The sequence below is a fragment of the Castor canadensis genome, chromosome 1 (genome assembly GCF_047511655.1).
Source record: "Castor canadensis chromosome 1, mCasCan1.hap1v2, whole genome shotgun sequence".
NCBI classification, from domain to species: Eukaryota; Metazoa; Chordata; class Mammalia; order Rodentia; family Castoridae; genus Castor; species Castor canadensis.
Window position 1 is genome coordinate 686,410 of NC_133386.1, and position 19,456 is coordinate 705,865.

A 19,456-nucleotide genomic window follows, 5' to 3' on the forward strand; every position below is an offset into this window, starting at 1 on the left:
AGTAGATGGAGAGTGGGTGCCTATGCTCAGCATAGGTCTCATAGCCCAACTGAGAGGGAGGAAACAGACCGTTGTGGCGCAGATGGACATGGCTCTGGTGTCCTCACTGAAGTGCATGCCTCCCCACCATGCGGACAGGAACAGTGGGGCAGAGAGGTGCTGTGGTGATGGGAAAGAAAGGGAGGATGTGAGCTCATTCTTTCTTTTAAAATTAGTCTCTCTTCTGAGAGCTGCAAATGCCTGTGGATTGGAAGCTCAGCTGGCTTATTCATATTTAACTTGGCGAACTTCAACTTGGAAGCAGTTTTGCGTTTCAAGGGTAAGATCATAAGTGTAGTAATTTTTGCTGTCAGTCTTCTATACCTTGAGTGTATCCTTGGAAAGGGAAATGAGGCAGTAGAGTTTCAGGGTAGACGCGCTCACCATTTAGAACTGAGGATGAGTTTCACCAGCAGCCATCACGGCTCTTATTCAGGTCATCAAAAACCTCTGTATTCATGGATTCAGGTCTGTGCTTCTGCATTTCTCAGGGACACTCAGCACAACTAACTGGCCAGGCTCTCCCTTCATCCAAGTATGTGTGTCAGGCTCCTCTGAGGTTCCTCTCTGTCCCCATGCGTCAGGCTTTCCTCAGTGTTGCACAGGCAGTGCTGCACAGGAACTTTTCCTCTCTCTGGGCTCCTGTCGGCACTGTTGATACTTAATACTTGCCAAGGTTTTATGGCTCTGACTCCATATGTCTAACCTTGATTAGAGGCACTCTTGGTCCAGCCCTGGGTTTTTCCTCAGTCTCTGTCTGTAACAGAAAAGTAGGGCAAGTCACCCATTCCTTCCCTGTGCCCCTCATACTCTGTCCTCTCTCTTTTGTGCCCCAGCCCTGCTCTCTGTGCATGGGATCCAAGGGGTGAAGTACAACCTTGGTTACCACTCTCCGGGTTTTTTGGCTTTCTGGCTGTGATGATGGAAAGAATTCTGCTGCTTGGCCTTCTCCCACGTGCTCTGTCCTCCGAAGCCTCTATTCTTGTCAAATGCTCTGACAAAATGGCTCTCCTTCCTCCAGACTTCTGCAGAGTGTGACTTGGCATGCTCTTCCCTTCACCTTCATGGTCCCCAAGGTGCAGATTCAGGGTCCCTCACTTGGTCCCAAGTGTGGGTTCTGCTTTCACCAACTCACTGCTCCACTCACCTTCATGCTGGTGCTCTGGTTGACCTCTGGCCTTCCCCCATGCCTGACTGCATAACAGAAGGACCCGTCTGCTTCCTTGTTGTGTCCCCAGCTGCTGGCTCCATTCCTGGAGTGGGGTGAGCACTTGAATGTGGCTGAAGTTACTTTATTTATCCCTCAGTATTTGTTTATCTTTGCTGAAAATTAAGATTTCCGGAATCTGAGCATCCACATTGCCGGATCCTGTGCAGTGACGAGTGACAGCATCAATGACAAGGTCAGCCACAAAGTCTGAACTGTGTGTGGTTCTTGGAAATGCACAGTACATGCTTAATTTATGCCTCTTGTGCCATTATAACAACTGGTTCAGTGAGGCTCTGTATGTGGATGATATTATGAATTTTACAGTGCTATGCAGCCTCTTTGGCCTGTCAAAGAGTATGTGAAGCAGATTTAACTGCTAAAAGCTGTGTTCATGCCTTTCTGTCCAGTGATGATGTTCATGACATCACCGCAGGCACTTTGCATACTCACGTCTATGTTTGAGAGTAAGATTGCCGTGTTGGACATCAGCTTGGCTGCCCTGGTGAGGTCTCAGCAGTGCCCTGGTATGGGGAGGACGCTGTCTGTGCTGGCCAGGTACGGTCTGTGCAGGTGCGGCATGTGTGGGTGTTTGTCAGTGAGTAGTAGTGTGAAGAAATGAGTTAAGATTTAGTAAGCCCTTGAACCATGCTGGCCCTGAGTGAAAGAGACCATTATTCACATGATTATTCTGTCTTGCCTACCACTGCATGGTTCATAACAAATACCAAGCGCTGTTTTATTTCAGAATGCAATGTAAATTACAAAGCAGGACTTTTACTAAAATCATTTAACATTTTTCTTGTAAGGATCAGAATAAGCTCGATCATTTCTATTTCCAAATATTCTGCACCCATATTTATATGAGTTAGCCATATGCATCCGACCAGAACATGCATGCTTCATCGAAACAATTCCATCAGACCTTCCTTCACCTTATATTGGTCTCCTTCTACTTCAGGTCCTGCGTCCTACCAACTTCTCCACTGTATTTTGGAATTGCCAAGGAAAAATGTCCCAAGCCTGCTAATGAAAAGCAATCTGGTTAGTACAGCCCACCCTGAAACACACAGAAGTTCAGTGCTTCTCTGCTGCCCTGGCTTCCTCCTTCCTCTGCCTTGTTCATATTTATCTCAGATGGTCTGTGGCAGGGAACATGCTCCATGCTTCTCTTCCTGAGCTGGGATAATTCGTTGGAGTTCAAAGGTGTGAGTCAACACTGACAGTGTCTCTACTGACCCTGCCGTGCTGCGCAGGTGGACCCTCAATGACCCCATGTACTTCAGTGTGCATTTCTAAAACACCCATCCACAATCAGCAGTAGCTCCCTGCTTTCTTATGTTAGCCAGGCCATATAAATTATCGATTGTCTCAAAAATAGTTTTGATTGGCTTATCGTAAACTGCAGCCACACAGTTCACATATTGCTGTTTGCAAAGAAACAACTTAAAAGTTAACTTTTATTTTGAGTTGGTACACTTCATTATGTCCAGTTATTTATACTATAAGAATTACTGATAATTTCTTCTTAATTTCCCTTCAATGACCAATCTAAATGCTTGCTCAGTATCAATAAGCCTCTTCTTTGACTTAATGAAAAAGATTAAGGCCCTCAGCTCAGTTTACACTCTGTTTAGAGACGCTGTGTCTCCTCACCTTCCAAGAAGGTGTTCCTCTGCCCTGCCAGGCAGCCCACCTCCCCCTCCCTTGTATTTCTGTGCCCTGTCACCTGGACCCCATTCTGAGGAGCGGCAAGGCATAAACTTGGATCTCCTACGGGGCAGAGAAGGCCTGGCTGGTGCTTGTACTTGCACAGTGATGTTCTGAGATGCTAAGAAAGTACTGTGCTCCTGGGGCTCATGACATTGACAGGATTGTGGCCCAGGTATCAGGCTTGAATATTAACAGAAAGAGAACTGAATTTCATCGTTAAAAATAAGAAAGAGGGCTAGGCAATGGCTCATGCCTATAATCCCAGCTACTCAGGGGCCCAGATTGAGAGGACTGTGGTTCGTGCTCATTACAGATTTGCAGAGCCCCTTACTTCATGGTACTGGACTGAGTTCCAGCAGTGACCATGTGACCACTGTGGCTTAGCAGTGCTGAGATGCAGGCCTTGTACTCTAGAAATACATGGTGTTACGCATCTCATGATTTAGTAGAGAGAAGGAGAGAGCATTTGTGTTGTTCTGTACTTTCATCCCCCAACTCCATCCTCTTTGGCTGGTTTTGTTGGTTTGACTTCAATATGGAGCCTCTTAGATTTATAGCTCAGAAATTCATTCTGTTTGAGTCTCAGTTTTTAAAAGACTGCATTCTTTTTGTGTTCATATGCAATTGTAATGTTTAAATGTTTCTGCTCATTTCAATTCATTTCATTCAGCTGGGCAGAGAGTGGTAGAAGACCAGCCCCTGGTTTTCCACACTAAAGTTAGGTCATCTGGTTATACATCAGCTCCGTGGTGAGTACAGCTCCCAAGTGATGTGTCAATGACCGAGCAGAACTATGACACAAATGTATCCTTGAGGGTCACACCGTGGAGAGGGAATGCAGGTGTCAATAGGAGCTGTAATGTGGTGGGCCAGATCCTAGAGTGCCACAGTCACAGCAGGGTAGCAACTGAAGTAGCAAACATTTATTGAGTGCCGAGTGTATACCAGGCCTCCAATCAGTCTGTTAGGTCTGTATTAGATAATAAGGTTGACTGTGGTAGGTGACTATGGTGGGGTGTGGGAAGAGAGAGGGATGGTGGTTTCAAGTGATGTAGCCCATTGAGGCCCAACCTCAATGCCATATCTTAGAACACAGCTTTGCTTTAACATTGGGGAATGAAAATTTAGGATATTCAAACCTGAGGTAGCAAGTCTGACTACAACGCTGTTCACAGATGAGGAAACAAAGAATAGCACAGTACCTAGAGAAACTACAATGGAGTTTCAAGTGTCCCCAGTCTTCCTGAGCCTTGGATGCCTCAAAGGCAAATTATCTTTTCTGTATGAGATGTTGACACACCACCCTCCTACCTCAAATCTAGACCTTTTATGTACAGTTAACATAGTGGCCAAAGTGGCCCTGTTACCTGGAAGCCCCCCATGGTGTCCCTGCACTGATCACAGGGCAGGCCTTTGGTGGGCTCTCTGGTCTCCTGGTTGGTGCTCCCACCTACCTTACCCTTGCCTTTCCTCATGCCCACTTCAGCCCCAGGCTGGGCTCAGACTTTCTCTAAGCTCATGTCCCAGGCCTCTGTGTTTGTGACCATGGCTGCACCACACCTTCTGGCCCTATATGATCTTACTCTTTCTTTTTGGCCTGACCAATGGCAAGCCTGACTGTGTTTCACTTATTGTCTGTTCTATAGACCCCTATGCCTGGGGCTGCACCTGGCACCTCAGTCCTCTCTGAAAGCGCTCATCAATGAATGGCTGTTGGGAGGGACAGATGAGTGATGAGATGGATGGAGAGAGGAGGGGTAGATGTGTAGAACATGGATGATGGCTGCATGGGTGGATGAATTCTAAATTCATGCCACAAAAATTAAGCACCAATCCACGTTCCCAACCTGTGACTGGCTCAGCATTTGTAGCATCTGCTGTGTTAGGTGTGGGCCCCTAAGATTCACTGCGTTGGGCATGTTGGGAGCTTAGGGCCATGTGTGGGGGGCCGGAGAGGTAGGGAAACTGCCAGATCATGATGACCCTGAGTGCCACCGTGGGACTTTGAACTTAAGAGGGTTTTAAGTGGGGTCACGGAGAGAGGATGTGTAGCACGGGGACAGATGGGAACAGAGAGGAGCAGGAGGCAGCTGAAAGTGTTTGTACAGTATGTACTTTAACAGTTTTCCGCCCTGTTAAATCTAGTCTCTTAAGAAATTTGGAACTGTAGTCTTTGAGAGTGATGTGAGTTTTCTTTCCACAGTGTAACTAGGTTTTCACCAAAGGCTAACATCAAGCTCAATGGTAAAAGATCTTTAAAATGCAAGAACAGTTATAAACGGTATGTAACCTAATGCGTGCATTTGAAGCAAACCTGAAATAATTTAGACTCTTAAAATGCTTTAGCTGATGTTTTTCAAACAGGTATATGTGTGTATGTAAGCAGGTATACAAATGTGAGTGTATCTGTATTATATGTATGCTGTAGTCAAGTCATTGTCTCATGTCAATAACTTTTTAGACATGCTGACATTTTTACCACCTTAGGAATTTTGAAATATTGAATTTTTGTTAAAATTTAGCTGTAGAAAAGACCTGGTGAGTGGCCGTTCTCAACCAGTGTCTGTAGATGTGTTCCCAGTGTCTGCAGACGTGGCCTGAGTGCCTGAATGAGCCACTGGGCTCTTCCCAGTGCTGTGCTTTCATGGGGAAGAGATTTGAGCTACTGAACTTAATGCTCCTTGTAATTTACAGCACATTTGCATGTGAACAATCATTACGTTTACAGAAATACTTACTGGAACACTGACTTCTATTAGTCATACAAATTAATGGAGATCAGCGTGATATTTGAACCCCTGCCTACAACGCTCATGGATGAAGTCCAGCCTCTTCTACTCATCCTTCCTTCTCCGCCCCTCCCAACCTCTAGTCACCACTGGTCTGTAGCTAGGTCAACTTGATTTTTAAATTTTTACAAGTGAGAGAGAACACATGGCATTTGGCTTATTTTACTTTGTACAGTGCCCTCCAGTTTCATCTGTTTTGGTGCAAATGACAAGGCTTCATTTTTTTTATGGGTGGGTAATTTTCCATTGTGCATATGCACTGCATTTTCTTTATCTGCTCATGTGTCCACAATGGTCACCTAGGTTGGTCCATGTCTTAGCTCTTGTGAGCAGTGCCACAGTAAATGTGGCAGCTCTTTGGCATGCCAGTCTCTCTTCCTTTGGGTATAAGCCCAGGAGTGGGACAGCAGGTCACATGGGAGCCTAATTTTAGTTTGCTGCTGTCCATCAGTGGCTGCACCGAGAGTGTGCAATGGCTCCTCTTCCTGCATCCTTGCCAGCATTTAAAATTTTTATTTTCTACAGTAGCCATTCTGACTGGGGCGATTTGCATTACCCTGTTGCCTAATTTTCATTAGAGAGAAAACTGAGAGTTTTCCATGTATTTGTTGGTCATTTGCATTTCTTCTGAGAAGTGTCTGGTCAAAGCATTTGCCCATGTTTAACTGATTACTTGGTTTTGAAGTTATGTGATCTTCTGGGTGTGATTTTACCCATATTCATTGACATTTTTCGTGAATGTTTTTGCCATTCCTTCCACTTTCTGATGGTTTCCATACCAACAGTGAATTAGTGTCTACAGAGAAACCATCCCAGTCTGATAAGAGTCTTGTGCTCTGCTGTGACATGTGGCACAGAGCCGCACTGGACTCCAGTTCTTCTTCCTTTTCTTTTTTGTGTGGTACTGGGTTTGAAATCAAGGCCTCACACTTGCTAGGCAAGTGCTACACCGCTCGAGCCACCCCTCCCCATCCCTTTTGTTTCGTTAGTGTTTTTTCAGATAAGAGTCTCACACTTTTGCCCTGGACCAGCCTTGGACTGCTACTCCACTACCTTTGCCCTCCAAGTAACTGTGATTACTGGTGTACACCACCTTAGCCAGCTTGTTTTTGAGAGAGGGTCTCTTGTTTAGTTTTTGCCTGGGCTGGCCTTGTACCACAATCTTCATGTCTCCACCTCCCAAGTAGCAGGGATTATAGATGTATGTCACCGTGCCCAGCATTCTGAACTCTGTTTTTTTTTGGCAGTTAAACTTAGGGTCTTGCACTTGCTAGGCAGGTGTTCTACCACTCAATCCACTCCACCAGCCCCGAATTTCAAATTTTTTTAAACACAAACTTATCCAGATTTAATTCAAGATTTCATAAGCAAAAATTGATTGAGGGGATATATTTTGGCAACATAGTTTAACATTTTTCAGTTTAAATTAAAAAGAGTCATACTAAAAAGTGTCTATTTGCATGGCAGTTTACTTTTTTAAGACAACACTTAAGCTAGGCAAGGTGGTTCACACCTGTAATCCCAGCGCTCAGGAAGATGATGCAGGAAGACTGTGAGTTTGAGCTTAGTCTGGGCTACAGAATGAGACCCTGTCTTAAGAAATCAAGGGCTGGTGTGTGGATCAGTTGCAGCAAACCGTCCTAGTGTACACAAGGTCCTGGGTTCAATTCCAGGCCAGGTGAAAAGATTTCAGCAGCTTCCGTGTTACGCTGCAGCGCTGACACACCTAGACACAGACATGGTGCTCCTGTGCTTCATTCAATCTCATGCTGCTTTGCTCAGCATGGCTGTAGGAGGAACGGGCTGTGCTGTGTCTGTATGCCCACCAGCCTCAGCAGGTGTCTGTCACACCGTCTGGCTTTGTGTATGTGCACTCTATGCTGTTCACAGGGACAGAAGCACCCAAAGACGCAGTTCTTGGAACATAGCTTCCTCTGTCTGTGATGCACTGTTGTACTCAATTACATGGTTTTTGGCAATGTGGAATGTGAATCTGTTTTAAAGAGCTACTTCGTGATTCTGCATGTAAGAGTTGATAGGGATTTTCAAGTTTAATGGAATGAAATGCACATGCAAACAGTGGGAAATCCACTTTATTTTTAGCCTTCTTTTATTTCAACTTCACTCGGAAATATCTCTTGACTTTTACTACCTGTGACCTTCCTTAAAGTGAAGAATACCCTTTGGAGGATTCTCCACCCAGCAAACTTGGCATGCAGGTCGCGGTGGCCCAGGAGCCGGTTGCTGTGAGTTGTGTTCAGTACTCAGGTAGGCTGTGCCCAAGAGCCACTCACCCCTTTCATCTGTCAGTCTTACTCTGTCCCCTGTCCCATCTGACTTCACTTTAAAATCTTGGAAGCTGAAGTATGTGGTGTGGTTTGTGTCCTGAGTGAGGTGTTGCCCATTTGCACTGGTGACATTGATGATGGTGGCTGAGAATTTTGCTCCTGTGTTGATGCCGGGGTGGGGCCCACATGCGTTCAGTGTATACAGCCACTGCACACACAGGAACCTGGTTAGGAGGGCTTTTCCTGTACAGAGGCGAGCAAGTTGTCACGTTACTTCTGGGGCCTTGGCCACCTGGTCATGTGGAGACCTCCATGCTGGCCTGTGAACTGTGTCTTCTGTGGCCGGCCTCCCAGGGTCCATGTCCTACTGAACTGAGCAGTTCTTGATTTCCCCACAGCTGCTCTGTTCTCAGGTTCACCTCACTGTGGTCCCAGGCTCCTTTTTAGAGGCCACAACATTTTTCCTTAATTATGTTTGAAAGAAGTGAGGAGGCAGCAGGTAAGAGTGTCCGTGGTTTCGTGTAGGCGGTTCCAGACTTGAACTATTTTTTTTCTTTTATGGTGGTAGCAAGCTCTCTACCACTGAGCCACACTCCCAGCCCCTTTTTGCTTCAGCTGTTTTTCAGGTAGGGTCTTGCATTTTTGCCTGGGGGTCTATCTCAGACTACTCCCTCTCATGTAGCTGGGTTTATAGATGTGGGCCATGCTCTTGGCTTGAATTCTTCTAGAAGTGTGATCTACTTGCAGATGCCCTGCTTTTTCCTACAGAGCAGAATTAGGTATGATGCCCATCTTGTACCACACTGTCCCGACCTTCACCAGGTTCAAAGAATTTTCAGTGGAGTGCCTACAACCTGTCAGGATTTGCACCTCTGCTAAGTTCCCTCTGATTTTCATATATGTCTAGCCAAATAATTTTCTTAATATTTTTGGGGAATTAGATATGTAGTGCTATCTGTGAATATGCCTTTGATACTTGATGTGTTTACTTTTATAGACTAGGACTTTTATTTGGTGTAGATCAAGTCCGAGCATTGTGGATGAAGTCTGTGATTTATTTCTGCCCTGTCTTAGGGAACTGTTTAATAGTGTGCCTCTTTACCAGTCTGAGGTGTAGAGCAGGAGGCATGTGCTTGGGGTGTCTTGGATAGAGGGGCTCCTGGGCTCCCAGTGCCTGCTGTGTGCCAGCCCCACAGCAGTTTCAGTTCTGTCCCTTCAGCTCCTCTTCTATGAACAGAGGGTCACAACAATCCCAGTGGCAGCTGCACCGTGAGGTTGTGAGGAGATGGTGAGAGGTCCCTGTGAGGAGTGAACTCAGGGCCTGGCACCCCGTCAGTCCTATGACAGGGCTGTAGCCTTGTCACCTGCTGTTTCAGATCCTCCTTACCTGAGAAGGTGGACATCAAGTCACCTGTAACTCCTTCACCTTAGCTGGTGAATTGTCAGTGGGATTCACACATGCTAGGATTTCATGGAAGTATTTATTTTTTCAAACAGGAGATGGAAAGCGGTTGGCCTGTGGCTTAGCTAACCATCTCGCCCTGGTCTTTGATGCCAGCCTTACAGGAAGCCCTGCTGTTCTTTCAGGTAAAATGTGTCTTAACCTTAAGGAGCGTGTGTGTGAGGATGCCCTCATGGGTCCTAGGTGTCACCTGGTGACTGTTCTCTGGTCCCTTTCAGATGCAGAGCTGAGGCTCGGCCTGAGGTGGAATGATAAGCGTGCTAATAAACTAGACAGTGCTGAGTCCGTATCCCACGCAGAGTGTGTGTGCTCTGTGACACAAAATGCAGCCTGTGTTTTGGCCAGTGCCCTGAAAGTCAAGAGCCAGGAGGGAAAATCAAACCCTACACAGTTGAAATGTGTTTAATTAATGTAACCAAAAGACATCATGGAAATGTGTTTTGAAATTCAGTAGGGTTTGTAATAGATGTTTTTCTAAGTGCAACAAGGTGAACGATTTCTTAAGACAGCAGCCATGTTAAACGACCACATGTCAGCTTCATTGCTGACACACATAGATACTGAGTTCTAAAACCTGAAGTCTCACAGCCCACCATTGCTTGCTTCAGATCAACACTGGTAATATTTTTACCAAACAAAAACCTGAATGCCAAAAAGTCTGTGGTAGTCCATCTGCCCTATGCATTCCTCTTGACAGCACGAGGGCTGGGCAGCATGGAGGCGGGGTATGGAATGAGGGACCGGGAAGGTCAGGGTGACTGCATCTGGGCTGTCTGGTCTGCCTCAGGCTGCCTGCTATGTCCACACCGCCCTTGTGGGCAGAGCCTGGCTCCTTCCTTTGCTGTGTGGGGAACTGTGATCTCTCCTCTAGTGTGGTGTGTGGCAGAACACCTTTCTTCCTGGTCACTTCCTTGCCTCACCTGGCCTCCAGCCCACTTAAGTCCCCACATTCTTGCTTCTGACCAGACTCCTACTGAAAGTCACCTTGAATGCTGGGAGCCGCCAGCATTCAACTGTTGCTGTTCAGTTGATGTGATTGTCACTGTGTTGACCATGGGTGTTTATGCACTTATCTTATTGTTGGGCCAAGGGCTTCTCACCGAATGCAGAAAACCGAGTGGTGTTTAAACTCATCCTTAAAACACGTTGCTCTCTCTGGGGAGGATGGTCCTTGCTGCTGTTGTAATTTCCAGTGTGTCATTTCACTTTGCACATCTCCTGTTCAGTAGCTGTGGAACTCAACTTTGAAAATATGACTGTTGTCTCACCAGCTCACTAGAGAACAGAACGGTATGTGTTTGTGTTTTATCGGAAAGCCAGGCAGAGGAGACAAGTGTAAATTGAAATTCTCTCCTGGAGGTCCAGGCGCCCAGGGTAGGGCTGAAAACACAGCACAGCTTGGATGACCTGCAGGGTAGCTGGAGGAGGAGCTGTGTGCTTATGCTGCCCACCAAAAATCATTGTCTTGTACACGAGCCTTGGTGTTCATTTCCACCCCTTCTGCCAAGTTTGTGGGGACAAGAAGCAGATTCTCGACAGACACAGTGAAAAGGCTTGAACCCACTAAGCAGGGAGCCAGTGGGGCTGAGAGTGAGGGTCCTAGTCAATAGGTCTGGGTCAGGCATTTCAGAGCATTAACGCAACAAGACTTGATTTTGGATTGTGGAATCTACCTAAGGATGAGATTAAACTCCAGCATCCTGCTACCTGTTCTGAGGTCCTGTCTGCTCAAGCCCTGCCAAGTTACCCCTTCTCTGTGAGTCGGGGTACACAATGTCTCTATTCTGTGTGTCAGTGTCTATCCCACAAGCGGGGCCTCTTATCCTGGGAAAGGAGTTGTTCTCTAGTTTGTGTTTGGTGGTCTTGTTTGTCCTGTTGTCTGAGGTTTGTCTGCTGTCAGACACACCACAGGGAATGGTCACCACGAGAAGAGGCCTTCATGCTTGGTTCTGTGGAGAAGATACATTTTTTGAAATGTTTGATCACAACAATGAAATTGTGAAATGAGGAGGACGAGGGGGCCTGGGTGCGGTCCTCCGTGGCCACCTTGCTGTGTTAGGGGATTGGAGCCCTCGGCTCTAGAGGGACCTGTGTGTTGATCATAGTAGTTTGGAAGAGAAGGGGAGCTGCTTTCAGCTGTCCACAGGTGTCTCTGTGGCTGCTGTTCTGGGAGTGAGCAAGGGCAGCCCCTGGCCCCTGTGACATGCTACAGGACCAGGCAGACTAGGATCTCTGTGGCTCTGGGGTCTGGGGAAGGGTGTCCCTTACAAACCTACTCTGACAGTGCTCACACCTGCTCTTTTTTTTTAAGAATAAATAAAATTAGTAGTTTATTTATATTTTTAGTCCATGCTCATTGACTTTTAAAAAATTTTTTTATTTTATTCATAGGTGCATACAATGTTTAGGTCCCCCTTCCCCCACCCCCTCCCTTACCCCTCCTGCCCCATCCCTCTCCCCCACTACCCCTTCGCTACCCGGCAGAAACTATTTTGCCCTTATCTCTAATTTTGTTGTAGAGAGAGTATAAGCCATAATAGGAAGGACCAAGGGTTTTTGCTGGTTGAGATAAGGATAGCTATACAGGGAGTTGACTCACATTAATTTCCTGTGCATGTGTGTTACCTTCTAGGTTAATTCTTTTTGATCTACCTTTTCTCTAGTTCCTGACCCCTTCTCCTATTGGCCTCAGTTGCTTTAAAGTATCTGCTTTAGTTTCTCTGCATTGAGGGCAACAAATGCTAGCTAGTTTTTTAGGTGTCTTACCTATCCTCACCCCTCCCTTGTGTGCTAAAGCTTTTATCATGTGCTCATAGTCCAATCCCATTGTTGTGTTTGCCCTTGATCTAATGTCCGCATATGAGGGAGAACATACGATTTTTGTTCTTTTGGGCCCGGCTAACCTCACTCAGAATGATGTTCTCCAATTCCATCCATTTACCAGCGAATGATAACATTTCGTTCTTCTTCATGGCTGCATAAAATTCCATTGTGTACAGATACCACATTTTCTTGATCCATTCATCAGTGGTGGGGCATCTTGGCTGTTTCCATAACTTGGCTATTGTGAATAGTGCCGCAATAAACATGGGTGTGCAGGTGCCTCTGGAGTAACCTGTGTCACAGTCTTTTGGGTCTATCCCCAAGAGTGGTACTGCTGGATCAAATAGTAGATCAATGTCTAGCTTTTTAAGTAGCCTCCATTTTTTTTCCAGAGTGGTTGTACTAGTCTACATTCCCACCAACAGTGTAAGAGGGTTCCTTTTTCCCCGCATCCTCACCACCACTGGTTGTTAGTGGTGTTGCTAATGTTGGCTATTCCAACAGGGGTGAGGTGGAATCTTAGTCACACCTGCTCTTGACATTGAGTCAGCTGTTGCCTGGTGGTAATGATGGATGCTGTGATAGCTGGAGGTTGGGGCTGGAAGCCTGTTCCAGCCTGGAGTGGCTCACAGTCTACAGTGGCCCCACCTGCTCCTCCCTCAGGCAATCAGCCTGGGCACCTGTGGTCGGAGGTCCTTCAGCCAGGGATCCTGTAGCTGGGGAGTCCTGTAGCCAAGGTGGAGTGGATCTGAGCACCCTCTTTTGGTGTTGGAGGGATGTGAACTTCACAACTGGTAGGAAAGTTGCTTCCAGGTCAGATGGTAGCATGGTATGGAAGCAGGTGCCAGGCCAGGCTGTTCCCCCCAGCTGTGGCAAGTATGTTCAGTGGCTGGCTACCTCCAGGGCAGTACAGTTCCCTGACTGGCATGCTCTGTTAACTGGCACCAACATTATTTCCCAGTTAAGTCCTGCTTCTGGTTGCTAAGCAGCCCTGAGTCTTTAAAATGGGGTCTTTCTTAAGTGAACACTGCCAGAACTTACACAAGAGGGCAGCAAAGCTATTTCTCTTAACTCCTGCTCAGTAAATTTTAGTTTTCTTGAGGTTGTTACAGAGCTAAGTTACATACATATAAGTCCTGGTTTTCCCCATTTTTCTTTTGGTGCCTTTCTGACCATTATCATTGTGATGAGACTGGTTCATCGCCTGCTCTTTAAACCACTGTGTGTAATTCCTGCGCTGAGATCCACCTGACATGGGCTGAGCCCTGTTTGGCAGGAATCTTTGAGTTTGGCCCCCACTGCATGTTTTTAGCACCCTGCGTCAGGGGCAGGGGAGAAGACATGGGTCATTGGTTGTCTGGGTGCATGGTTGAAGCTGTGTACCTTCGAATCTCCTCTCTGTGGAGTAGCCTCCGAACTCTCCTCTCTGCCTCTGCCTCTCTCCACCTTGCTCCCCAGCGCATGGCTCTCAGATGCTCCTCTCTTTGCTTCTTGACTTGTTGGCCTCTCAGAGCACTCAGGTGATGGCAGCCTGAGGAGATTGGTCCAAGTCGGCCTCTCCTGGCTTGAGGCCCCTCTCAGAGGCTATGAGGATAAGATGAGTCAGGAACCCACAGACAGTGTGTCTCTGACCAGAAGGACACTGGGCATGGAGGGGAAGGCCGGATCGCAGAGCTCTGGTGAGCACAGGCAGGAGTTTTGGTTGGCAGGTCACAGCCTGCCTGGAGTCCAGCGGGGGCCATTGGCAGCCACACTCTGTAGGACCCTGGGTCCAGCATGGCATTTAGACAAAACCCTCCAACCCATCACAGCAAATCGTCAGGTTATATGTGAATACGTTCAGGGAATCATTTTGACTTTTTCCTTTAATACCAAAATAAAAAGTTGTTGAAAATGCTGGCAAATTATCATAAAATCCTCGAGTCTCTGTACTCTCTTATGCAGTACTGCATTTTATAACATTCTCTTCAAAACTTACAGGTATAGACTCACAGGTGCACAAAGGACTTTGAATTTCATCTTTTAGGAAACATGGGAATTTGGAAAACTTTTCTTTAGAAACCATTGTTAGTGGGCCTCTAAATGAACTGTCATGTGACTCAGGGCCAAGGTCCCGTGCTGTCACCATAATGTGACTCAGGGCCAAGGTCCTGTGTTGTCACCATAGCGAGGACATACCTCCAGATGTTCCCCTTATTTCTTGCAAAGAGCAGGTCTAGGTGTCCTGGGAAAGTACAGGCAGGTAACAGTCCATGACTTTCACTCTTCTCCCATCCTCAGGTCATGATGGAGCTGTGAGCACTGTCTGCTGGAGCCATGACAGGAGGTGGCTGCTCTCTGTGGCCCAGGACCGTACTGTGAGGGTGTGGTCAACTCGCAGGGCAGATACCATGCTGCTTCTGGTAGTGTACACAATCGTCCTGGGATGCATGGGATGTGCCACCGACTGCTCTGTGGTCTTGAGCTATGGACACTCACAGTTGTCCCACAGGCACCTTCTCAGGTCCATCCTGCCTTCACCAGGGGACTAGGAATGGATGTAAGGGGGAATTTGCTTCAGGGCAGCAGAAGCTGCAGATGGCTGGAGCAGTTTCCTGTACACATACACTCACAGATGAGCACACATGCATAGCACACACAGTATGTACATTTGCTATATGCACATGGACATGCATACATACAGTTAAAATTTTATGCTCGAAAAATAGCAAAAAATTCATACTGAAGTACTTGAATAATTTTAGATGTCAATTCAATCCTTGAGGTGACCACAGTGGCTGAGAGGACATTATGTGGGGGAGGTGTGTTTTGTGGAAGAAGACTACTTGCTCGAGTAAACTTAAGTGAGGTTGCTTGGAACTAGAGTGAGGAAGGAGAGACAGAAAGATTCTGATAATCCACAACTAAGACAGGAAAAGAAGAGGTGATAATAGGGAAGTAAGGTTCAATCCATGAGATTGTGAGCTGGTGAGGTGCAAGCACAATGCATGAGTAGTGGAAATTTCAACGATGTTAGTCCCTCTCAATGCAGAGGGATCTCAACTTAGCGCTTCAATCTCACAGTGTTGTGAAAGTGAATGCAACAGAAACCTTACTTTGAATGTGGGTCTCTTCCTGGCTGGCAGTATGTGGTATGATGCTTTCTGGCAATGCTGAGTGGTGGCTACACCCCGTTGGCCCCGATCACAGGGACACAGCCCACTCTGCAGGGTTTGCTGCTCAGCTGTGATGTTTGCCAGGCTAGGTGTGTGGAAGGCATTTTCACCTGCAGTGCTTTGTGGGTAGTGACCCTCTTGAGTTGTGCCTCTGTGCTCAGGGGACAAGAAGCTGGGTGGGTCAGGCAGGACCAGCATTCTGGGGGCGAGGCATGCATTAGGTGGCACAGCAAAAGGAGTGCTGGGTCCCAGAGCTGTCAGAATACTGGATTCTGGACTGGTGTGGCTGGCAGTGAGAGGCAAAGCTGGCAGACATACGTTTCAGACACATTTTAAATTTCAGTGCTAATAAAATCCTTGCTACTTAGTATATCTTATTTACTTCAACATTTCAACCATCTTTCATTATAGAGTTTACTCTTTACAGTACAATTTAGTGATATAACTCCTTCCAGTCACAGTCAGTAAGCAGAACAACAGTGTCTCAGTTCTAATAGCAATTTTTTTTTTTTTGGTGGCACCGGGGTTTGAACTCAGGGCCTCGCGCTTGCTAGGCAGGCGCTCTACCCCTTGAGCCACTCCCCAGCCTCTAACAGTGTTTTGCACACTGAGGACAGACAGATGTTAGGGTTAAGAAGGGAATCTGTTCGGAGTGATGCTGTTACTCTTGAGGTCTGTGGCAGGTCAGTGATGGCCGGTCTGCTTCCCAGGGCAGAGACATGTTTCCCAAGCCTGTTCAGTCTGCGCAGTTCTACTACGTGGATGCTTTCAGACTGTTGTCTTCAGGCCCTGAATTTCGGCTCCCGAAGTATCAGTTCGACCTCTGCAAAGATGAGGTAAAAAGGTAGGTTGCCTTCCCCTCATCTTTTCAGCACTGAGCTCTGCACAGAGGTGTGTTCATTTGAAAATGCTCAACAAACTCCTCATGTGTTCCCTCCAACCTTGTGGAGAGAGCCAAGCACTGAGCTGTGTACTTTATCCACCTTCTTGCCATGTGGCCACACTGAGGGCCTGTGGTGTGACACGCTAGAGAACCCTGAATTCTAGTAGCATGTTAAGTGACATTGTGGGGACAATTGCTGTTTATACTGAGAAGCTGAAGTTGTGACGTACTTTAGATACACACGTAGGGAGTAAGAAACAGCTGCAGTATGTTTTTAAAATTTAAAGAACTAAAGTGTTTCTGATAGAGTCAGGTTTCCCCCTCTCAAGATTGGCCTATTAGCTTCCTACTGCAGTCCTGCATTCTTGCTGTGTCTGAGGTCCTACAGGAGTCCACTTTGTAAGGCAAGCCACCTTCCTTAGTGGTCCAAGTCACCTTTCGGAATGCATAACTTCACAGTTCTACCTATGGAAGATTTCTGCTGAGGAATGTGCCCAGCCACCCTCCCCTCGCCCATGGGCCTTAGGTTGTTTCCGGCTTCTGCTCACTATTAGCAGTGCTGTGTGCTGGGGTGCTCAGTGATCTCAGGTCTTGTCCCCCACCTTGGGGTGTTGTGTGCACCCTCTGGTCAGCTTCTTCCAGCAAGCCAGGGGGCTGCTTGGTCCTGCTCTGGAAAGCTGCCACTGTGCCGCCAGGTGGCTCCACTTTCCACCTCCTTCCCCTGTGTCTTCCTGTAGCCAACACAATAGGCTGTCTTTCCCTTGCTCAGTAAGGGATCTGGAAGGAGGAGTCACTTTGTGATTTCAAGGTGCCACAGTCAGATAAAGGGTTTGGGAGTTCTTAGGGTTCTCACATCTCTGGAAGAGAGATAGTGCCTGGCCAGGCTCCTCAAGCCTGAAGTCCAGAGTGCTGCTGACACTTCTCTGTGGATCGTGGCAGTCGGGTCAGCTTGGGCCCTTTCCCATGGGGAATGTGGGGCCGAGGGAGCTGGCCCCTTAGGAACCCCATATCTGCCTTACACCATGGCAGCCCAGGGGTGACTGGTGCTTGATTCTCAGCCACCTACCTGTCTGGCTGTGGTCCAGAAGGTTCTCACTTGGTGGCTCTCCACTGTGAAAGGAGAGCAGGTAGGACGTCCCAGTTATTCCTGGGAGGTGGCTCAGCTCTAGAACAGGGCACACTGGGACAGGTGTGACTTAGCTTGAGTCTGCTGTCTGTCTGGTCGGATCAGTCCTGTGTCTACCTGGGTAGACTCTAGCTGCCACCCCACCCACACTCTCTTTCCAGGGCCCAGCTGTTTGAAGGCCTGGACTTTGCAGGAAGAGCCCATGGGCCACCCAGCTGCAGCCCCACCCTCCTCCAGGCCAGGGCGTCTCTGTCCAGTTCAGATGACAGTGAGAGTGAAATGTTGCATGCCCCTCCCCCAACGACCCACCTGTCCTGTGGAGTGGGAGGGGAACATGGAATAATGAACAGGAAAGTCTCCCTAGAGGTCGGGTCCTATCAATGAGCAATGTAGGAATTCCCTCCCCATCCCTCGGTGATGTCCCTCATCTGTGAAGTTTGTTCTCTTGGTGACCTGTAGTTCTTCTCTCATGGGTGGTGCTGGTCACATGCCCGGGCAGCTGTGCCATTCGCCTGCTGTGGGTGTTAGTGCCAGCCAGGCCTTTCCGTCATTACTGATTGATCACAGACTTCCCTGCAGTCTCCCGTCACGTGCGCCCAGTGACCACAGCCAGAGCTGGCAGGAGGGGCCTTTCAGTGTGAGTGCACCCCCCTGGTCCCCTGCCTGATACCCTGCTCCACAGCTGTAGCCCGCAGGTACCGGCAGCTGCTCAGGAGCCAGTGCCTCCACACATCTGCCAGCGCAGGTCCTCTGTGGAAGGTCTGTGGCCCAGGCCTGTTTCCTGCTGGAACTGTGGCTCTGTTGTTGCCTTTGTGCCAGTGTCACCTGCAGGCTGTTGCCAGCTTTTCCACACCCGCAAGGCTCCACCTTGGGGACTCTGCCGCATTCAGACCATGGGCCATTGGCCAGGAGCATCTCAGAACTCTGAACACTCTTCCCTGTGTGGCTGCCTGAGTCTGCATTCATCTATGACCCTTGCTTGTGTGAAGCACCAAGGAGTTGTCAACACATGCTCCTGTTTTCCCTAAGTTTCCTTCACTTTGGAGCCCCGGTGGGCCACCGCAGAGCCCCCTGAGGGAGAGAGCTCAGCTTCCCACAGTCCCTGTGCTTGGGTGGAGAACATGAAAGTCTGAGCCTCCATCTCCCCCCCACCCCATCCCTCCCTCACCCCAGCAGTTGGAAGTGAGTGCTCAGGGTCTTCAAGGAACCAGTCTCTATTCAGTAGTGAGGTCCTTGTGTAATTTATATCAACCTCTTATCAGATATATGGTTTGCAACCATTTCTTCCCATCCCTTGGGATCCCTTTGCTCTGTTGATTGCTACCTTTGTTGTGCAGAAGCTCTTTAGTTTGACACAGAACTGTTAAACTAACACATTCAGTAAAGTTGCAAGATGCCAGCTAGACCTTCAAAATCAGTTATGGTTCTCTACACTAACAACAATCTGAAAAGCAAATTTGGAAAACAATCGTATTGACAACAGCACCAAAAAGAATCAAAACCATGCTTTTCTTTGTTTTGTTTATGTGTTTGCTATCTTTTGTTAGGAGGGTAAAGTCTTTATGAAGCACAGGTAAAATTCATGGAGGTGCATGATTTACACATGCCTGCTGGAATGGATCAGGACTCTTGGATGGCAGTGACCATGCTTTTGCTGAAGCTGTTAATCATAAAGGATGGGACAGATCACCTCATCCATCATGAGCAGGGCAAAGTGACCTGAATCAGGCCAGGAAGCTGTAACTTTCCCTCTGCCTTTCTGAGCCGCACCCATCTCTCTGCAATCCAAGGGTCAGAGAGGCAGGGGCCTGCCCCATCCCAGCCTTCCCAAAGCAGAAAGTATGGTCCACTGTGATTGGCAGCCTGACAGGAACACTAGAAATGATGATTCCATGAAGGGTGCTGTGACCACTGTGGACAGTGTGTGCTACACCCTGATATGGCAAGCTGGATACCTTTGTCTTGAAATCT

At 47.7% G+C, this 19,456-nt stretch overlaps 1 protein-coding gene across 1 annotated transcript in view; it reads left to right on the forward strand.

Moving 5' to 3' along the window:
• Wdr27 (WD repeat domain 27) overlaps window positions 1-19,456 on the forward strand; it is an 88,481-nt gene that overhangs the window by 31,845 nt on the left and 37,180 nt on the right. Inside the window, exons 10-19 of the mRNA XM_074070055.1 lie at window positions 216-319; window positions 1,375-1,442; window positions 1,683-1,804; window positions 2,208-2,290; window positions 3,630-3,708; window positions 5,163-5,240; window positions 7,919-8,016; window positions 9,534-9,623; window positions 14,602-14,723; window positions 16,187-16,320. Of these exons, the coding sequence (XP_073926156.1) occupies window positions 216-319; window positions 1,375-1,442; window positions 1,683-1,804; window positions 2,208-2,290; window positions 3,630-3,708; window positions 5,163-5,240; window positions 7,919-8,016; window positions 9,534-9,623; window positions 14,602-14,723; window positions 16,187-16,320 (978 nt within the window). The remainder of the gene's footprint in view (window positions 1-215; window positions 320-1,374; window positions 1,443-1,682; window positions 1,805-2,207; window positions 2,291-3,629; window positions 3,709-5,162; window positions 5,241-7,918; window positions 8,017-9,533; window positions 9,624-14,601; window positions 14,724-16,186; window positions 16,321-19,456) is intronic.